At 32.6% G+C, this 20,697-nt stretch overlaps 1 protein-coding gene across 5 annotated transcripts in view; it reads left to right on the top strand.

Moving 5' to 3' along the window:
* LOC117178286 (sphingosine-1-phosphate phosphatase 1-like) overlaps positions 1–19,998 on the top strand; it is a 102,612-nt gene extending 82,614 nt beyond the window's left edge. For 3 of the 5 annotated variants that reach the window (XM_033369648.1, XM_033369647.1, XM_033369649.1), the window contains exon 5: positions 19,525–19,942. In XM_033369648.1, coding sequence (XP_033225539.1) covers positions 19,525–19,942 — 418 coding nt within the window. Of the gene's footprint in view, positions 1–19,524 lie in introns of all 5 variants that reach the window. The other 2 variants (XM_033369650.1, XM_033369651.1) reach the window with 1 other exon arrangement.
* Positions 19,999–20,697: the final 699 nt, after the last annotated feature.

The following is a 20,697-nucleotide window of genomic DNA, read 5'->3' as shown; positions in this document are numbered from 1 at the left end:
TGTTTTTTAATTCTACAAGAGAGCGATATTCCAGGGCTTCTATTTCCTCTTACCATAAAAAAACTTATTAACATTTTTTAAAACGAAAATTAAATAGATCATTAAGAGATCTGTGCGAGCCGATTTAAAGAAAAAGTTGATCATTGCTTTTCGTTAAGTATAAACTTGGCAAAAATTAAATTTATTACGTTTCCGATGCATTAACAATGCATACATTGTTTAGTTTGACTTATAATTTATAACTCAGGCACACGAAAAAAATAAGGTCTTGTCCACCAGGCGAGATAAACATTGCTATACGTATTTTGGGTCGCTGAATCCGAATCCGGGGTTGGTTTTACTCTGTCAGGTCGCATTTCGTTCCTAAACTTGAAAAAATTATGAAAGTGGAAACTTTCATGGAAACACCCAGAAAGCAAAGCAGTTGTGTTTTTTCAGGGTTACTGAGTCCAAATTTAGAGGACATTTAACTCGGCGAGATCTCATTCTACTCATAACTTTCAAATACATGAATTTAAACACCGAAAACTATCCCTGATACACCCTAACGCCCACCTACAAGGCAGCGCGCCTTTGCTGGCTTCGTCACCTCAACAAATCTGAAAACGAATCATTCTTCACATCCCCTTTCAGGGCATTTGTCATCGTCACAGTATCTGTCAAGACAGCAGGATTTTGCGATACAGACTGATAGCCATGCTCAAAGAATGACTAACAAGTTCTATGTACCGGACGCTTAATACAAACAATTTATTTGGAGAACAGTTTTTAGTGTTTTAATTTTTTCAGGTTATGAATGGAGTGCGACCTCGCCGAGTCAAATGACCTTTAATTTTGGGCTCAGCGCCCCTGAAAACATAACTGCTTTGCTTTCTGGGTGTTTCCATGAAGGTTCCAACTTTCCATAATTTATTTGAGGTTAGGAACGCGACCTGACCGAGTCAAACCAACCCTGGGTTCGGATTCAGCGACCCCAAAAACGTATAGAAATTTTTATATCATCATAATAAATGAATAAATTGTTATAAAAAATTGTATTATTCACTATGGGTATATTTATTTTGGCACATTTTATAAGACTTTTGCTTTCTCATAGGTTTTTAATAAATACCTATAATAAACTTACGGTACTGTTATATTCTAAATTTAAAAAAAAATTCTTCATAGAAGCATTGAGTAATCGATTCTTCTCGAATACGCGAACATATATGTTATGTACATTACTGTTATATTCCCAATAATAACAAACTTTTCCTCATATTAACAACATGTCAGATACAGTGCCTAACTACGATTCCTAATATGAGGCAAAGTTATTTTCATATAAACACAAGACACCCACACTTTTGTGAAACTTTGCTACTGTTTTCTAACATAAATAAAGTAATTTTTTTTAAATGTCTAAACTAAAAAAAAATAACTTCTACATATCAGACCTGAATATCAATCAGAGCTGTAATTCGTCTAAATTTTATGACCATTGCTCTTTTACTTTTCCCGATATGGTAAACAGAAAAAAAATTACATACAGCTACACACACGCACACGAACACGCGCGGAATTTAAATAATTGTATTTTCGAGCTCTTGGGGTCGAATTATATCGAAATATGTCAAAAAGGTAGATTTGCAAATTTAGATCCACACAAACATCTCTCTGAGGAAGCAATATGAAAAATGCAAAGTTTAAAGAATTTTTGAAAGCTTAAGGTACTTTTTTTTAATAATTATTTTAATTGACATGCTAATGATATTTCGAAGTAGTACATTGATATCTTAATAAAAATGTTTTTGTTACAGAGAAACAAACATAAAAAATTCCCTTTTTGTGCAATTTTTTAGTATTTTAAGTACATTTTTGGAAATTTGTTTCCATTAATTTACCAGTGATATTCTAGAACAGTAAATAGGCGATTCACGCCACACTTTGCAACTTAGTAACAATTCTAATTTTTTTAACTATTGAATTATTTTTTAATATAAAAGAGCGATTAAAAAACTATCGATATCATCAAAAACTTGAAACCCGATTTTTGAAACCTAAGGTCATTTTCTTCGAGGCGCGACACATTTATCGATTACACATAAGGTCACTCAAACTGAACAATTGATGTATCTTTAATGCATCGGAACCTTATAAATTTTAATTTGTACACAATTTATACTTAAATAAAAAGAAGTTGATAACTTCGGCGCTTACAATTCTCTTCAGAAATTATTTAACTTCCATTTCAAAGAAAAATTAATCAGTTGAAAATATAAGCCGGAATATTATTTTGAACATTTTCATATCCAGTGTTCACAAAGGCAGGATGACGTGACATACGGCTATAAAACTTAATAATAGTGTGAAAAATCATCTAGAACATATACAGGACAGGTTAAAATATTCTGAAATATCTAAAAATGAGTAGTTTTACGATTTATTTAATTCTATATTCGACATCCAACAAATTTAACAATATCCTCTCATTTTATAGAAGGATACATTATTATAAAGGATGAGCTTGAATTTGATTAAACGTATTATTCAAATAAAGTGCCCATTATTCATTATTAGTTGGAATCAACGTTCATAAATCGATTTTTAACTATGCACGAATCTGCGTACATATAAAATTAACCATTTTTTTATTTTCATCTAAAATAGCAACTTCGGAACTCGGACGCAAAAGTTGTTTAACAGACTTTGATGTTATTTTTGAAATCCCTAAGTCCAAAATATTCTTTAGCATTATAATTTTCAACTAAATATCAAATATAGTATCGTTTAATCTTAAACGTTAAAAAATGTTGCTGATTTTGAAGAATAAGAAATAGTATACGAATGAATTTATATTGAAAAACCATTTTTGCCAACATATTTGAAAAAAGGTTTCATTCTATGTAATTAGTATCATAGCTGAGTCCTCGGCACGCGTATTTTTTGTTTGTTTAAATCGATAAATTTTTGAGTTTTTACCTCCATTGATAAAATTTAATTTCTAAATACACTAAACTGCTACCTATTCTAACGACCGTGAAACATAAATAGAAAATTATCCTAAGACTAGAGGGGCCCTATCCTCTACCGCGAACCTGCAAGTTATTTTTATCGAACGACGTTCTTTAGCTACCCCATTCTTGTATCGATAAGGGCGCTCTAAACAACTTTTCTAACTGCGCATGCGCCGAAAAGCGCGGGTCTATTTTAAATCAATAAATACTATCCATAATGATAGAGATACATACCCGGCTCTGGATGTTGTAACTGCGGCTTAGTAAATCCTAAAACTGCTGGCCCAGACAGTTTCTAAACTCAAGGGACGAGATTGTTGCGACTATTGTCTAGTATGCCTTACTGCGACGATATGCTAGGCTATGTGGAAATGTAAGCCATCAGGAAGTTCAGTACATGGTACTGCAACACTGCACACGACTTTTTGGAGAAAATCTTCTTAATGTAAAGGTAAGTTATAAAGGTTTGAATCTTTTCAAGTGTAGAATGAATTTGCGCATTTCTTTTTCTTCATCCTTGTATCAGTTGAAGACGTTTCAGTTTTAAGAAATGCAAGCAACTGTCTGAAATTTGAGGTTAAGGTGCCACTAACCTAAAACTTTTGATATTTTATTTTATTTCGTGACAGTGAAAGATCGTACATTTATGACTTACTTTTACGTTTAGAATATTTTTTCGATTCCAAAATCTCAAAGACTGCTCTTCATTAAATGCCATACAGATCCATACCGAATTTTTGTATGCATCTATATGTCTGTTGATTTCTAATGGTAGTGGCGTATAGAAAAATGTTTTTGATTCGAAAATCTGTATGGATCTCAATGGTAATTCCTATAATGTAATCGCTATGGAATTCCAAACAGTTTGTTTGCTGGTTTTTGTGTGGATTTCCAAAATAGTTCCTGATGCTGCATGTATCTATATGTAATTTACCAACATGAATTGGCAGACGTTCAATTGATGTAATCTGCATGAGACTCGAAACAAAACTTGATCTGGTTTCTGTATGAATTTCAAAGAAGATTTATTAAAAACGCGTCAAGTTCCTCAAGTTGTATGGATCTATCTGAATATTGAATATAATCTATCTGAATATAATCTGTATGGATTTCCAAAAAGATCTGGGGCTGGTTTCAATATGGATTTCCAAACAGTATTTTCAACAAATGCTGTAAGTTCCTTCGACTCTATGGATCTGTATGGAGGTTCCAAAGGATAAAATATGAATGGAATCCCAACCAAATTTATTCTGGTTTCTGTATGCATTAACCACGAGGAAGTTTTAAAAAGTGCGCTTAGTTCCTTCGGCTGTATGGATCTGTTTGGAGATTCCAAAGGAAGTAATCTTTATGGAATTACAAACAAAATTTGTTCCGCTTTCGGTATGGATTCCTAAACACGGTGTTTTAAAAAGCTCGCTAAGCTCCACCGGCTGTATGGATCTGAATGAAGAATCCAAAGAATGTAATCTGTATGTAATTTCAAACAAAATTTGTTTTGGTTTCTTTATGGATTCCCCAGCAGGAAGCTTAAAAAAGCGCGCTAAGTTCCTTCGGATGTATGGATCTGTATGGAGATTCCAAAGGATATAATCTGTATAGAATACCAAACGAAGTTTGTTCTGGTTTCTATATTGATTCCTAAACAGGATGTTTTAAAAAGCGCACCAAGTTCCTTCTCCTGTATGTATCTGTATGGAGGTTACAAGGATGTAATCCTTATGAAATTCTAAACAAAATTTGTTCTGGTTTCTGTATGGATTTTCAAAGAGGATGTTTTAAAAAATGCGCCAAGTTCCTTCGTCTATATGATTCTATATGGAGATTACAAAGATGTACTTTTGATGGACCTCCAAACATATCTGGGGCTAGTTTCAGTATGGATTCCAAACAAGATTCTTCAAAAAACGAGCTACGTTCCTCCCTCTCTAAGGATCTTTATCGAAATTCCAAAGGATGCAAAAATGGGTTGTAACACAGCACACGAAGTTTTCTACGTTTTCTGGTATACGTAACAAATTGTAGAAAACTATGTGTAATACATATTAAAGACGGTGGAAATGTTACGAACAATTAGAAAAAAAAACTTTTCTGGGGGAATACCGTGGGAAAAAGTTAATTTCGATCGCCAGAAGTTGGAAAATAAAAATTTTGCGAAGTGTTTACTTTGTCAACAAGGTTTTAAAAATCCAGGTTGAAAGTAACTATTTATCAAAATCAAAAATTAATTCTTAAAGTAATTCATTATTGACTTTAATTTAATATCTGGAGATTTGTCTGAGATATCAATATAACTCATGAGGCGCAAACGATTACTTATAGATTAGGATACCATGCTGTCAATGTTATCGTACATATACTCGTCTACCACATCCTCGAAAACGTTGCGGATTATGCAGTGCAATAAACACGTATATTATTATTTTTTTAATAATTTGTTTAGTCCCGTGATCAAATGTAAAATAATAGATTTTATGTTTTCACGATGATTCATTTTGATAAAAAGAGATATTTCGGGTTTCACTCATGTAAAAAACTAAGAATTGTTTGCCGACGTTTCGTGAACATTGCAGTTCACATCTTCAGGGATGACCTGAAGCTGAGGTATCAGGTCACCGCTCTCCCGGTTTCTTCAATATAAACTTTGCCACAAGAACAAGGGATTTTATATACTCCTGGATCACTGAAGGTTGCCTTTTTATCTTTAGGGTTATTTAGTAGTTGTCCTATTTTCGCTGGTGGTTTAAATATGGTTTGGATGTTGTGTTTGTTGAGAGTTCTTCCTATTTGTTCTGTGACACCTTGGATGTAGGGTAGGGTGGTGGTCAATTTTTCTCTCTTTCTTTCGTAGGTTGTTTTGGCTTGCTTTTTTGAGTGTGTTTTCTTATTGCTTTATCAATTTGTTAGTTTGTGTAATCGTTCTGTATTAGGATTTGTTTAAAATTTTGTAATTCCTTTTGTAAGTTATCTTTGTCTGTTATGGAGACAGCTCTGTATACAAGGGAGTTGATGACCGATTGTTTTTGAGATGGGTGATGGTGGGAGGAGGCATGTAGGTATCTGTTTCTATGCGTGGATTTTCTGTAAACTTCATGTCCTAATGTGTTATCAGATTTTTTGTAAACTAATACGCCCAAGAAAGGCAATTTTCCGTTTTGTTCTATTTCCATGGTGAACTGGATATTAGGATGTAATTCATTGATAAAATCGAAAAACTTAGTTCATCTTGTCCATGTCGCCAAATGACAAATGTGTCATCAACGTAACGGGACCAGAATTCTGGTTTAAGTTTGGCTTGGCTGAATATTTTAGTTTCTAAATGTTCCATAAAGTAATTGGCTATTACAGGTGAGATTGGGGATCCCATTGCTGCCCCTGAGGTTTGTTCGTATAATTGGTAATTGAACGAGAAGTAAGTATTATTGATACATTGTTCTATCAAAGGTACAAGCTCGGAAGGGAAGTTTGTGAAAGATTTAATAATATCAATTGTATCCGAGATTGGTACGTTCGTAAAAAGAGATACTATGTCGAAACTCACTATGATGTCTTGGGGTTGAATGTGAATCTGTTGTATCTTTTTAACAAAGTCAATTGAGTTTTGGATATGAGTGATGGAGTTTCCTGTAAAAGGATTTAGTTTTGCAGCGAGGAAACGTGCTAGGTTGTAAGTTGGTGAGTTTATTGCGCTGACGATCGGTCTGAGTGGAATGTTTTCCTTGTGGATTTTTGGGAGCCCGCAAAGTTTTGGAGAGATGAGATTCGTAGGTATTAAGTTAGATATTGTTTGGCTGTCAAGTTTAGAGTCTTTGAGAAGAGTCTTTGTGTTACTGACTATTGTTTTTGTGGGGTCCTTTTTAAGTTTTTTGTATGTATCGTCAGTTAGAAGGTCCATGATTTTGTTGTTATAGTCTTCTTTATTCATTATTACTGTTGTGTTGCCTTTGTCTGCGGGTAATATTATAATATCTTTATTTTGATTGATTTATTTAATTGCGGTTTTTTCCTGTTTTGTTAAGTTTGAGGATGGAACTTAAGCTTGGCGTAAAATGTTTTTTACTGTATTTGTCAGTTGAGTTTGTTTTACTAGAAATAATTTGTCAAATTTTGTTTTTTGTTTTTGGGTGGAAAGCTCTTTAATCCGTTGGGATTGGTCAAACGATATGCGGTCCAATGTGGACCAAATGTCAAATCTGAGGGTATTTCATAGGAAAAGGTGAAGTTTTAATAGTTTTTTAGAGGTAGTGTGCCAAAGAAATTTGGATTGCTGTATTCTTTCTTTAACGAGAAGCAAACTTGTATTATGCAGAATCGATTGGGATTTAGGTGTTCCCAAATTATTTTTCAGTTGTAAGAATTTTGGCACTATTTTGTTGTTTCTGCACCGTTTCAAAAAAGGTAAGGATGTTAGTAGCTTACCATGAGAAGTCCTGAGCTTACTAAAGGTGTTGGTTTTAGTAAGAATACTCTACCCTTAGAGTTCCTTGATAATAGAGTTTATGCTTTCACGATGATTCATTTTGATAAAAAGAGATATTTCGGGTTTCACTCGTGTAAAAAAATACGAATTGTTTGCCGACGTTTCGTGAACATTGCAGTTCACATCTTCAGGGCTGACCTAAAACTGAGGTATCAGGTCATGATGTTCTTCGGTATGCTTTCTTCGATGCCTGTGATTGGCCAGAGCGCCCCACCGTGTAATAGCCAATGTACTCACAATGTACCTCACCTGTAATAGCCATCCTAAAATCCAGTTCACCATGGAAATAGAACAAAACGGAAAATGGCCTTTCTTGGATGTATTAGTTTACAAAAAATCTGATAACACATTATGAAATGAAGTTCACAGAAAACGCACACATACAAACAGATATCTACATGCCTCCTCCCACCATCACCCATCTCAAAAACAATCGGTCATCAACTCCCTTGTATACAGAGCTGTCTCCATAACAGACAAAGATAACTTGAAAAAGAAATTACAAAACGTTGAACAAATCCTAATACAGAACGATTACACAAACTAACAAATTGATAAAGCAATAAGAAAACACACTACAAAAAGCAAGCCAAAACAACCTACGAAAGAAAGAGAGAGAAAAATGACCACCACCCTACCCTACATCCAAGGTGTCACAGAACAAATAGGAAGAATTCTCAACAAACACAACATCCAAACCATATTTAAACCACCAGCGAAAATAGGACAACTACTAAATAACCCTAAAGATAAAAAGGCACCCTTCAGTGATCCAGGAGTATATAAAATCCCTTGTTCTTGTGGCAAAGTCTATATTGAAGAAACCGGGAGAGCGGTGAGCCAACGTATGAAGGAACATGAAAGTAAAGTCAGGCTAAAACATTTCACGCAATCAGCATTAGCTGAACATCATGTTGAAACAGGACATAACATTTTATTTGATGAAACAACTGTCATTGCAAAAACACACAAAAAAATTCCAAGAAAACATAGAGAAGCAATCAAAATCCTAAAACACCCTAATAACACCAATAGGGACAATGGATATAATACCAATCCGATTTGGCTTTCCGTTCTCCCGGATTTTTTAAAAAAGACTTGATTGGCCAATCAAGTTCGACCAGTCCCCACGGTGGGGCCCTCTGGCCAATCACAGGCATCGTAGAAAGTATACCGAAGAACATCATGACCAGATACCTCAGTTTCAGGTCAGCTCTGAAGATGTGAATTGCAATGTTTACGAAACGTCGGCAAACAATTCGTAGTTTTTTACACGAGTAAAACCCGAAATATCTCTTTTTATCAAATGTAAAATACATTTGTAGAAAACTAAGGACATAATATACGTAGTAATACACATTAGAGCATCCGAAAAAAGTAAAAAATAAATAAATTTTGAAATAGGTCAATATCTTCTGTTCCCTTTTTTTATTTGAAAATTCAAATTGTGGAAAAGTCCGAAAAATTTCCCTATTGCTTCGAAAATTATGGCGAATTTTTTTAATTCACAGTTTTCGCTAGTGACTGATAATAAAAAATTATAAATTGAAAGAAAATTTTTTTACTCAATTTAGAATTTTTCGAAAATGTCCAAAAAACATGATTTTTTGGATTGAGTCCTATGCACACATTTTTGAAAAAGTTGAATATGTCGAACCTGAAATTTATTCAGCTTCAATTAAAGAAATATGCTGTAATTTTTTTTCGAGAACAAAAATTGTAGTGATGTTTCCAGCGTTTAAAAATGGTCAATTTTATGTTTTGTTTTTAGCGATTTTGATAACTTTATACTAAGCTTTCAGACGAAAAAATGATGATGCTGTTACGGCAAAACAATGTTTCTAGCGTTAAAAAATGGCCAATTCTATGTTTTTTAAAACGATTTTGACAACTTTATATCAAGCTTTCATGCAAAAAAGTGATGGTGCTATTACGGCAAAATAATATTTTCGTAGGAATAAGCTGATGGGATCATTTTATATACAGACCCCTCCCCCATACTTAGGGTTTGTTAAAATGCATAGGGGGAAATTTGTCAATGGTATCCCGTTTTTTTTAGCGAACAGCTAGTAAAGAGTTCAGGGCCGAGAGCTTTGTTATTTTTAGTATTTTTAATTTGTTTGGATAATTCCTTATGGATTATTTTCTTGAAGTTATCAGTGCTTGGAATTTTGAGAAATTCGGAAACAATTTTTTCGCATTCAGAGATTTGTTGAGGGTTAGATGGGTCTTCGTGTGGAGCGTAATTACTTTCATAACTTGTTGCTATGAGATTTGCTTTGTCGGTAGGAGAGAGCGCAAAAGTTTGATCGGATTTTTTGGGAGGTGGAATATTTCATCGTAGCTTTGTTAAGGCTTTAGTCATACGGTATATAGAGTTATCTTTAATTTTAAGTTTACCGACTTCTGTGTTCCAATGTTTACATCTGTGCTCCTGAAATTTAGCTGCTATTGTTTTAGGCGAGTGATTAATCGTATTTTTGAGAATACAGTTTTTAGTTTTTCGAAGAGTTTGACAGAGTTTATTACGGGTATCGATAAGGTCTTCAATCTCGGGGCTGACACATCGAAAGTATTTTTTAACGGTATACAGAGGGACCGAAGGGTGAATTTCAGTTTTTATGCTAGAGGTGAAATTTGTTATGGCTTCGCCGATGTGAGTAGAGATTGTTAGCGTTGGTTCGAAATTAACATGAGTTTCTAGAGTGGATATGTATGAGATAAAATAAAAAATTGATTTATTTTATGAATATGAGATGAAAAATATGCGATAGAGAAATCTGTAATCAAAATAAAAAAATTTTAATTTCCCGCCAAAATGTTAAGCATACCAAACATACAATTTCGTGTGGCTTGAAAGTTAGAGTTCTGAGCCAGTTATGTTACTTTGAGAACAGTAAAGTTTACCTGCTTTATTTAGCAGAAATTAAATCTTTTTTGATAAAGGTGCAAATGTTCGGTTAGAAATTAAGCTATTATACTATTTTCTTGAAAATTTGACTAATACGTAGAAAATTTACTTTTTGTTTAAAATTTATATTTTGGTGTTGAGAAATGAACTATTTTGTTAAAAATACATCCTTTTTTATTGAAAACTTCGTCTTTTTGGATTGAGAATTAAATTTTTTCTTAGAAACTTATTTTTTTGTTATAAAAGTTCAATTTTTGATTTTACTGAGTTAACTGGAATCTTTTTTGGATGAAAACTAAACTTTTTTTGTAATTAAAAACTGTTCTGCTTTAAAATAAATTTCATATTTTTTGATAAAAATGCAACTATTTGTTGAGAATTCCATAATTATGTTATAAAGTCATGCTTTTCGGTTAATAATTCGTCTTTTTAGATTGATTATTCAATTTTTTTGGTGGAAAATTATTTCTTGTTAAAAAATTCATAGTTTGATCGTGAAAACTCGACTAAAATCTTTTTCAATAGAAATTTCGACTATTTTTTTCTAAATGTATCTTTTTGATTTAAAACCTTATCTGTTATAGAAGAAATTTCATTTTTTGTATGAAAATGCAACTGTTTGGTTAAAAATCGTTCTTCTTTACTTGATAATTCAAACAATTTGTTTAAAGCATTTGCTTGAATCGCTTTGTTAAGAAATTACTTTTTTCTTAAAAACTTATATTTTAAGTTGAAAAGTTATCTCGTTGCTTAAAAGTTTAATTATCTTGTTATAAATTAATCCTTTTTAATTGAAAATTCAACAACTTGATTCAAAGTTAAACTACGTTGTGAAATTTTTTTATTGAAGGCTTATGTTTGGTTAAAAATTTAACTGTTTAGTGGAAAATATTTTTTTTGTTTCTTAAGAATTCATTTTTTAACAGAAAATAGAGCTTTTGCATTTTTCAAGATTGATATTTTGTAATTAAAATTCGCGTTTGTTTTTTTTTTAAAATGATTTTTTAGTTTGAAATTTCATTTTTTTTTGCGTAAAAATGTATCAGTTTCGTGGAAAATTAATTTTTTGTTAAACAGTCATATTTTTTGTTTGAAAATTACATTTTTGTAAAGAAAATTGGTCTTCGATATCGTGTACAATCGATCTTTCTTCATCCTAAAGATGGCGCATCATCATTTACATATATAGGGACCCTGCAGTAAGGGACGAGCCACCTGGACAGCTGACTGCGGATTGGTCGAGCGAGAAGAGAGAGACACTTCCGTTCCATATTAAGATACTATACCAAAATTTACTACAGCTTTGCGCTTCGGTATGTGAATAGTGCAATGATGTTTAATAAGTTTATTCAAGGATCGTGTCTCATGTTTAAAACATTTAAAATACTTATTTATTCGTACAATCTTCAAAGTTAAAGATTCAAGGTTAAAGATGAATCTTTTTTGTTTAAAAATTTGGGCATTCCGTTTAAAATTTATATTTGTAGGTTGAAAGTTTAACTATTTGGTTAAAAGTAAAACTATTCGGTTGTAAATGCAAATCCTTCATTAAAAAGTCAAATTTCTAACAAACCCGTTCACACTCAACCAAAAAAATTAATTTCTAAAAGGCCGTTCAACCTTAAAACAATTAGAGGAATGTTCCAAAGAAAGAAAGAATTTTCAACAAAATAATTAAATTTTCAACTAAAATGATGAATATTCAACCCAGAAAAGATCCATTTTTACTCAATTAGTTTAACATTTAACTAAGTAGTTGAATGCAAACAAAAAAGACCAATTTTAAACAAAATAGTTGAGACCTCAACAAAGGAGCTTTAACAAAAGATAATTTACAACTACCAAATTACAGTTGTAGATGTATATATGCATATATTATCGAGCGCAACGCTCTAGGACGAACAAAAAAAAAAGAAAAATATATACAAAATTTTGAGTTTTCAACCCAAAAAGGCAAGTTTTCAAAAAAATAGTTGAATTTTTAACCAAAAGGGATACATTTTTATTGTGTTCATGTTCACTACGAAAATCAAGTTTCTATACAAAGAGATGAATTTTTAACCAAGAAACAATTTTAGTCAAGTCAAAAAAAAAAAAAAATTCAACTAAATTGTTGAACATTTTCAACAACAAAATTTTAAACTGTTCCCTTATAGTTTAAAAATCAAGTAATTGGTTGAAAATGCGTCTTTTTTGTTAAACATTAATCTCATTAGTTGAAAATTATTCTCTTCAACATGGAATTTTTGTTTATAACGAAAAAATAGTTCTCTTAAAATTTAATCTAAAAACAACATAATTCCCTTCCTGATCGATTCAACGACCTGAAGTGCAGAACCTGTCTAATGTCAAATGGATTCGATGTAGTTTGAAATAATTTTTCTAACACTGTTTTTTTTTGGTGAAAATTAATTTTTTTTACAGAAAATTCAACTATCACATTTTTAGTAGAAAATTAAATTTTTTACATAAAGTATGATCTTTTTTAATTAAAAAACTAATTAATTGTTTAAAAATTTATGGATTTTGTTAGAAATTCATATTTTTTAGTAGAAAATTAATCTTTTTGTTTGAAAATTCATCTTGCTGATGGAGGATGCAACAATTTTTTAGACAATTCTTATTTTTTCAAAATTAATTTATTGAAGTGAAAATTTAACTTTCCATTTTTTGTTAAAAATTGATTGATAATTTTAATTACAATATGTTTTCGTAGAGAACTCAGATTCATTTTTTAATTACACTTCTTTAAATTGAAAATTATTTTTTTAACTAGAAACTGAACCATCCTATTTTTTCGTTGAACATTAAGTTCATAACTGAAGCTTCATCTCTTTCGGTTTAAAACGAACCTTTTTGATTGAAAATTCAACTATTTTCTTCAAAATTCTATATATTTTTTAAAATTAATTTCTATAATGGTCAAATCTACTTATATTACTTTTGGTTCAAAAATGATATTTTTAAGTTAAAAATCATTTGTTTGTTTGAAACTTTCTAGATTTTGTAAAAAATTCGTAATTTTTGGTAGAAAAGTAATATTCTTGGTTGAAATTAATATTTTTAATCAAGGATTCATTTATTTAAAAATAATTCCTTTTCTGATTGTCAAAAACCAATTTCTTTAAACGAAATTTTGATTGTACTATTTTTCTTGAAAATTGATATTTTTAATTGAAAATTGAGCTTTTTTATTGAATAATTCAATTTTTTTATTTTTCTGTTTGGTAAAAAATTAATCCTTTTGTTTTAAAATCGATCTCTTTTCGTTAAAAATTGAAGTATTTGGAAAATAATTCATCTGTCTTCATACAGTATTAGGGAATTCAAAATTTTATTGAAAATTGGTCATTCTTGGTAGAAAAATAAACTTCCTAATCGAAATTTCATATTTCATATTGTTTACTTCACATAATATCATAGCTACAGGTTTTTCCTTTTTACATTTTTTCCTAGTGCATGAGTTACACAGCGGGTTGTTAATTTATTTACAGTAGGATTTTCTATAACTATTCCCTTTTTTTAATAACTTCTTCTACTAATCTTGTGGGTTCACGCTGCATACTTTACATTGTTCAAACTTTCATTTTTTACGTGTTTTTCGGGTGTATGGGTTCATAATACTGTTTTTATTTTTAATTCAATTTTTTTATTTCATAAATATTACTATTGTCTATTTCTTTAACTTCAAAACTACAAATGACTTTGATTTTCCCAATCCGATTATATGATTCAGGTATATTATTTATTGGCTTTTGAGTACCTCGCGCCTTCTACCGCTGGCTCCAACTTCCGTTCCATTTTCCTCAACCATATAAAGCGACCATCTTGAATAGCGTATTTAATTCATAACGCATATGATGAATAATATTCTGCTTAGTGGAAAGCAAATAAGCTTTCAACAACGTTGTTCAAAATTTCATTCTTTCATATGAGAAAGTAATATTTTGTAAAACATATTTCAAAAATTTACAGTCAAAAACTTAAAAGAATAAGGTTATAGATAAAACAAAAATCATTCAAATTTCGCGGCTAACATACAACTAGAGATCAGTTTACCCGAGAGCCAATCAGATCTCGAATAATTTATCTTCTACAGCTAACTTCTCAGAGTACACATCAATTTTTATGTTAAGGATTCTTAGGGTGCACAATTTTAGTTAGATAAACGTTTATTTTTCGGCCTGCTACCCTTAAAAATTGACTTGCTTACACTTCCATTTTTTTTTACAAAATTTTCTTACAACTATTTCTTACAAAGTACCATCCATCCACACCCTATAGCTAATCTGCTCGTGTCTATAGCCTAACCTTCCCCGCTGCGCCTCGCCTTTCACGCATTTCGCTCTTTTATCGCTATGCTTCGCATTACCAGCCTCTGTCTCCGCGGCTAACACCTAATACTTAACTACTATTTACAATATTTACATTTTTCTTACATCTACTTCCTCTCCTATTTACAATCTTTCCTTCTCCATTCCTCTTCCTCCTTCCTTCTCTTTTTCTCCATCTTACCTAACACCCCCTTCACCCATGCTACTGCCCTTTTGTCCCCCCTTTCATGCAACAATACCTCCATGCTTATCTCACTCCTTTCCACCTCTTCACACTCCTCCAACCAGTGCTTAACTTTTGAATCCCCTTTCCCGCACAGTTCGCACATTCTCTTCTCTCTAGAAAGCCAGAACCTATTATTAACTTGACTCTCTTATCCTCTCCTCTCCTTCTGCCTTCTCTTTCTCCATGCCATTCTTTTGAACCAACTCATATACCTTCCTTCCTTGCTCGTGCCTCCTGCTAACTTCATTCTTCTGCAATCCATTCGTTCTAAAATACCTTTCCCTTACCACCTCCATCTTTGCACCACGACGTCTATTCTCCTTCTCCCACCAACACTCCCTAACCAATTTACTTCCTCCCTCTTCCATAAACTTCTCCTCATATTTACACACTCGACTCCCTGTTATAATCCCTAAACTCGTTCTTCCTGTCTCCCTCCTGACAATATAGTTCGGCGTATTCCTCGTCAACCCCAGTGTCCACTTTACATACCTCTCCTGCATCCTATTTACCTCCTCACTTACCTTCCAACCCCACACCTCCACTCCGTAAAATAAGACACTCATCACTTGCGAATCAAACAATTTCATTCTTTTTACAAAATCATCTGCGAATAACCTCTCCCCCAGACCCCACACCTGCCTCATCACCACATTTGCCCTTCTCACCCTTTCTTTTATATGACCATCCACTCCCCCATTCCCTTGAGACAGGAAGCCCAAGTACACAAACTCTTTCACCTCCTGTACCGCTTTCCCCTTTCCCTTCCACTTCCACTCCCTTCCCCTATCCCTCCCACCTCCCCTCCTGACCACCATAACCTTCAACTTGTCCGTATTTAACTATAGCCTGTTTTTGTCCAAGTATCTTCTCAACCTCTTCATCATCTCCTTTAAAGCCTCTTCGCTCTTTGCTAGCAGCACTATGTCATCTGCATAAACAATTTTATTTGGCTAATTCTCTTTTTTGTATTTTGCCCAGTTTGACCGCATAATTGAATTTGTTATTTTTCATCATTTTTTGTGCGATCCAAAATTGAATTTTTGACTTTTCGAAAAAATTTAAAAACTTGTTACGATAATATTGTAGGGCTTTTAAAAATCAACGTTTATCTTCTCTTGACTTTTTCCCATATCGAGCGTTGTGTGGCTTAACATTTTTAATTTTCTGTTATCTTAAAAATGTTCTAATTCTGATGACTTTCTTTTTTCTACAAAAGTCTTTGGGATAAATTGTCAGAGTTCCCGAGAACTCGTTCTTTCTTTGTAGGCCTTATAAACGTCTACCTGAGCAGAATCCTATCTGATCGATCTTCCGAAAGGCTTTGTGTCTGAACGTCCTAAACGATATGCTACAAGAAACGCTAGAAGCATCCACTTGAACTTGAACAAAGTATCTCAACTTGGTCACAATTCACATAGGTTCAAAAGCAACAATTTGTGCTTTAGGCAAACCAAAGAGCAAAATTGAAATACGAATAAGTTCTTGAAAAATTTTTTTCTTTCTAAAAGGTCTGCCTCGTGAGTTTTACCAGGGTCGATGGAGCGATCTGCGAGAAACCACGCACGGCTACACTGAGCGTCACTGCAATTTTTCTCTATTGCTCTCTCCAATTTGATTATTAAACAAAATATAAACATTTGATCTCAAAACCGGCTTCGTCCAAGCCGAGAGAATAATATTTAGATGACCATTTAATCCTTATTCTCCTCGGGGTCAACACAATCTGAAGCTCCTGGCTTGTAAAATTTCCACAAATAATAAAATTTTCTATCTTATATTCTTTTTTTATATCCGTAGTTAAAAATAATAGTGAGGAAATTTGGTTTTTCAGAACCATATGTTAAAACCTTTTCTTTTAGTCCGGTTTGCCTTGAGAAAGGCTCAAGCTGAAGCTCTTGGCATGTAGAATTGCGATATAGAATAAAATGTCCAATTCAATGTTTTTTTATATCAATTATCAAAGATAAGAAAAATAAGACAATTTTGTTTTACAGCCTCCTTTGCTCAGAACTTTTTCTTATTCCGATTTTCTTTGAGGATGGCTCAAATTAAAGCTTTTAGCATGTAGAATTGAGATTAATAATAAAATTTTTTGTTTTTTAGCAGTAGTTTAAAAATAAGAAAACGAGGAAATTTGTTTTTCTTGGTTTTGGATAGACTCTCGAATTCTGCAGTCTACAAAAACCCTTTATTGAGGGCTTGTTTAAATTCGTCAATTGTTTCGTTTGAAAACTGTGATGATTTGAGCAAAACGCGAATGTTGCGTAGCTATTATTTTAATATGCAACTAGGTAATAAAGCTGTTTGGAGGTATGAGCTAGAATATAGCAGTGGAAGGAGGAATGGATTATTGCACCGGGTTCGGTGAAGAGATTCGCGGGGAAAGAGGTGTTATCACAAGGCTGTTTATAGGCGCCAATGATCCAAAAATCGCCATCGCTCGTTGAATGTTCAAATAATTAGGGGAAAAATTATAACTGTTTGTTTCCTTCGAACAAAGTAGTCAATTAGATGAATGTGTCCGATTATGACGATTCATGCAGAAATTTGCATGAAAATTTGCATGCTTGTTATAAGGTGATCTATTTTACTTCGATTTCTATAACATCGCTTTTCTATTGTATTAGCCCTTTGAGCGTATTTGAGCTTGAATCCAGTTGCCCACTGAACGTACTCAGGTTTCAGAAATTAGCCAGCCGCTACTAATACTTCTGTATGCACTGAGAGTTCTCGAGGGTAAATTTAGATTAAAATGTCGCAAAAAGACTCCTGATTATGAAAGTCCAGGGTAGTTTTTCAGAAAGTTGATCATTAATATTTTAAACAAGTTTTTTTTTAAAACAAATACAGTATTTATTTTTAAAAATGGTTTAAACTTTTTTTTGTATTTTTAAAAAAAAATCTTCAATTTTCGTCTCGCGTGGCATAAAATATTATTTGAGACTCGTGGGTACGTTGATTTTTTAGCGCATGTGTCGTTTTTTGCTCAAGCGAAATACATATCGAACTAAAAAATTCCGAAAAAGGCATATTGCTTTTTAAGATTCGTACTCTAGATAGGAAAAAAAATTTTAGGTTCGAAATAAATATTTATATACAAATTCAATAAACGGCCTTTTTTCACTACTATGTATGGAATATTAAACAGAATTATTCAAAATGCCTTCTTAAAAATGTTTATATAAAAAAGTTTAATTTTGAGCTGAAAATTTCTTTTTCTTGTCTGGAGTATAAGCCTTGAAAATCAATTTGCGTTTTTTTTCTGTGATATATATGTGCGAATATGTCAATTTTAGTGCAAATTCAACGGTTTATAATGCTAGAAATTGAAAATGATTAATTGTGTTAAAAAAAGTGTAAACCGAAAAAATTCTGGTCTTGTTTCAAAATTTCTAATATATATTTTACAGAATATTTTTTATAAATACTGTATTTGTTTTAAGAAAAACTTGTTAAACCAAATAACGAACAACTTTTCGGAAAAGTACCATAGACATGCAAGAGTATTAGCATTAGTGGCACTGAAACGTTGTATGGAATAAGGCATGGCGAATGGAATCGAAAGATTCTACTCCTCATGATCTTCGATATACGTAATGCTTGAGGAAATCTACGCTTACTAGACGACTCCTTTCAAGACAACCATTACTTTAAGAGCGATAAACTGATGCAGTTATGTGACTGATTCTCAAAAGGGTTGTCAGATTCCTTAGCAACTTATTCACAAATTCGTCTCCGCCATCAGTGAGGATAGCTCGCTGATTCCCGAACGCGGAAATAAGTTGTTGAGCTAAAATCAGACAGTATATAGACATGCATTTATTGGGGATGAACACTGGAACGTAGAATTTGGTCATATTATTCTACATCGCGAGGACGTATCGGTTTCCATCCGCCGTGAGAACATAAGGTGCTACTATGTCCTCATCCACTTGACAAAAAGAAACGAATCTGTAGGCGTGTCAGTAATTGCCATAGGTTATAGGGTTTCAATGCGCACCAATTTTTTGTTTTGACGGCTGCTGCACATTTGAATAAAGTCCTGGATCTCCTCCATCTCAAGCCAGATGAATGGGTTTTGTATATGGCGATACGCATTTGTCACGCCCTTGTGTCCTCTGCCTAGGCCACTGTGATATTATGTAATGTAATCCCTACTCGAATTTCAGGGGGTTTTATTTGAAATTCTCCAGAAAAGGACATGCAAGTAATGTCACTTCCGTTGAATATCTGCTGAATTGTCTTTCGCAGGTTATTCGCCGGCAGTTTGTACAATCCGTCGTCTGTCCTTGAAGTTCGTACTCCAATTCAAAAAGTTTGCGGCCAATACACCCACTAAAAACTCCACTTCCGGTCCTAAACCTTTTAAGAAGCTTACTAGGGAAGTTTTTGAAATTTCTCCTTTAAAAAAATGTTTATTTTTTAAATCGAGGCCCTAGCCTAATTATTGACTTAACTTTTCACATCTGTTGAAAGCTATTTTGAAGATCATATGGTGAATGTAATTTTAAATATATATATTTTAAATAGGTGAATTATTATTTTAAATAATAATTTAATTTTTATTTTAACAGAGGGGACACCACGATGGTAGTTGCTGTCACAACTGGTGTACATGTAGGAGCATGGCTGAATTACAAAATAGGAGCTTTATCTGCTTCACCACTTCCTCCTCCATACAACATTATTTGGCCATCTTATCCCATGTTGGGCCGAACAGTTCTAAGGACAATTCTGGGGTTTTCCTGTGTTATTGCCACAAGAGCAATTTGCAAAACCTTTAGTTATGCCACAATGTGTGCCATACTTAGAGTCAACTCAAAGGAGCTCAAAAACAGCGAAAACTCATTGCAGAATAAAAACAAAGTCCTCGTCGATCTAGTTTATAAATATATAACTTGTTTCATGATAGGATTCAATACTGTATATCTTTTGCCTAATGTTTTTACGATGATAGGTATTGAAAGACCGACTTTTTACACCGAAATATAATGTCATTCAAATCTTCCATTAGATTGAAGAAATATTATACAATTAATATGTACTTTGAAAAATGAAATTGCCTGATTAATATTTAATACTGAAATAAACAGGGTAGGTGCTACTCCGAGAAGCTTGAAAACAGTGGCAACTTTTAAAAAGTTCGATTTAAAGTTTTCTATTCCTTCAATTTAAAATTATACAATTTTAAACACTTCAAATTTTAAAGCTGGAGAACTTTAGAGAACTTTAATCATTTTGATTTATGATTTTCAATTCCAAATGAGTCCAAGTACAGTACTTGGCATTTGAAATTTATCATTTGCAACGTTTGACAGTTACAGTTATTAAAGAATCTTTTCCCTCTGATAAATGTGGGTAATAATATTTGTTGCAAAGAGAAAAAATATAAGACCAGATGATCGAAATAAATGTAACATTTAGAATAATTAACCTCACTGATGATGCGACGGTAATATAATGTTCCTTTTATATTCGTCGCGTACCGGGCGGGCAGAGTTATTTACAGTAGTTGGCCGTTGCTATCCCGACTCTCCTTTTTTAAATTTTTCTTCAAATTATTAACACTTTTTTTTAATCGATGAATTGTCTTATTATACTCATTTATAATTATAACTTATATACTAATATAAAATTTTCTAGTTAAATTAAAAAATGTTGTCTTTTTTTGCGTATCTCATTCCATTTACGAGAAACGTTGTATTAATTCCAATTTGAAACATTAAAAAAAAGTTATATATATGAAA

This window comes from Belonocnema kinseyi, chromosome 8, assembly GCF_010883055.1.
Source record: "Belonocnema kinseyi isolate 2016_QV_RU_SX_M_011 chromosome 8, B_treatae_v1, whole genome shotgun sequence".
Classification (NCBI taxonomy): domain Eukaryota; kingdom Metazoa; phylum Arthropoda; class Insecta; order Hymenoptera; family Cynipidae; genus Belonocnema; species Belonocnema kinseyi.
The sequence above is the reverse complement of the archived record's forward strand: the minus strand, read 5'-3'. Positions and strand labels throughout refer to the sequence as shown.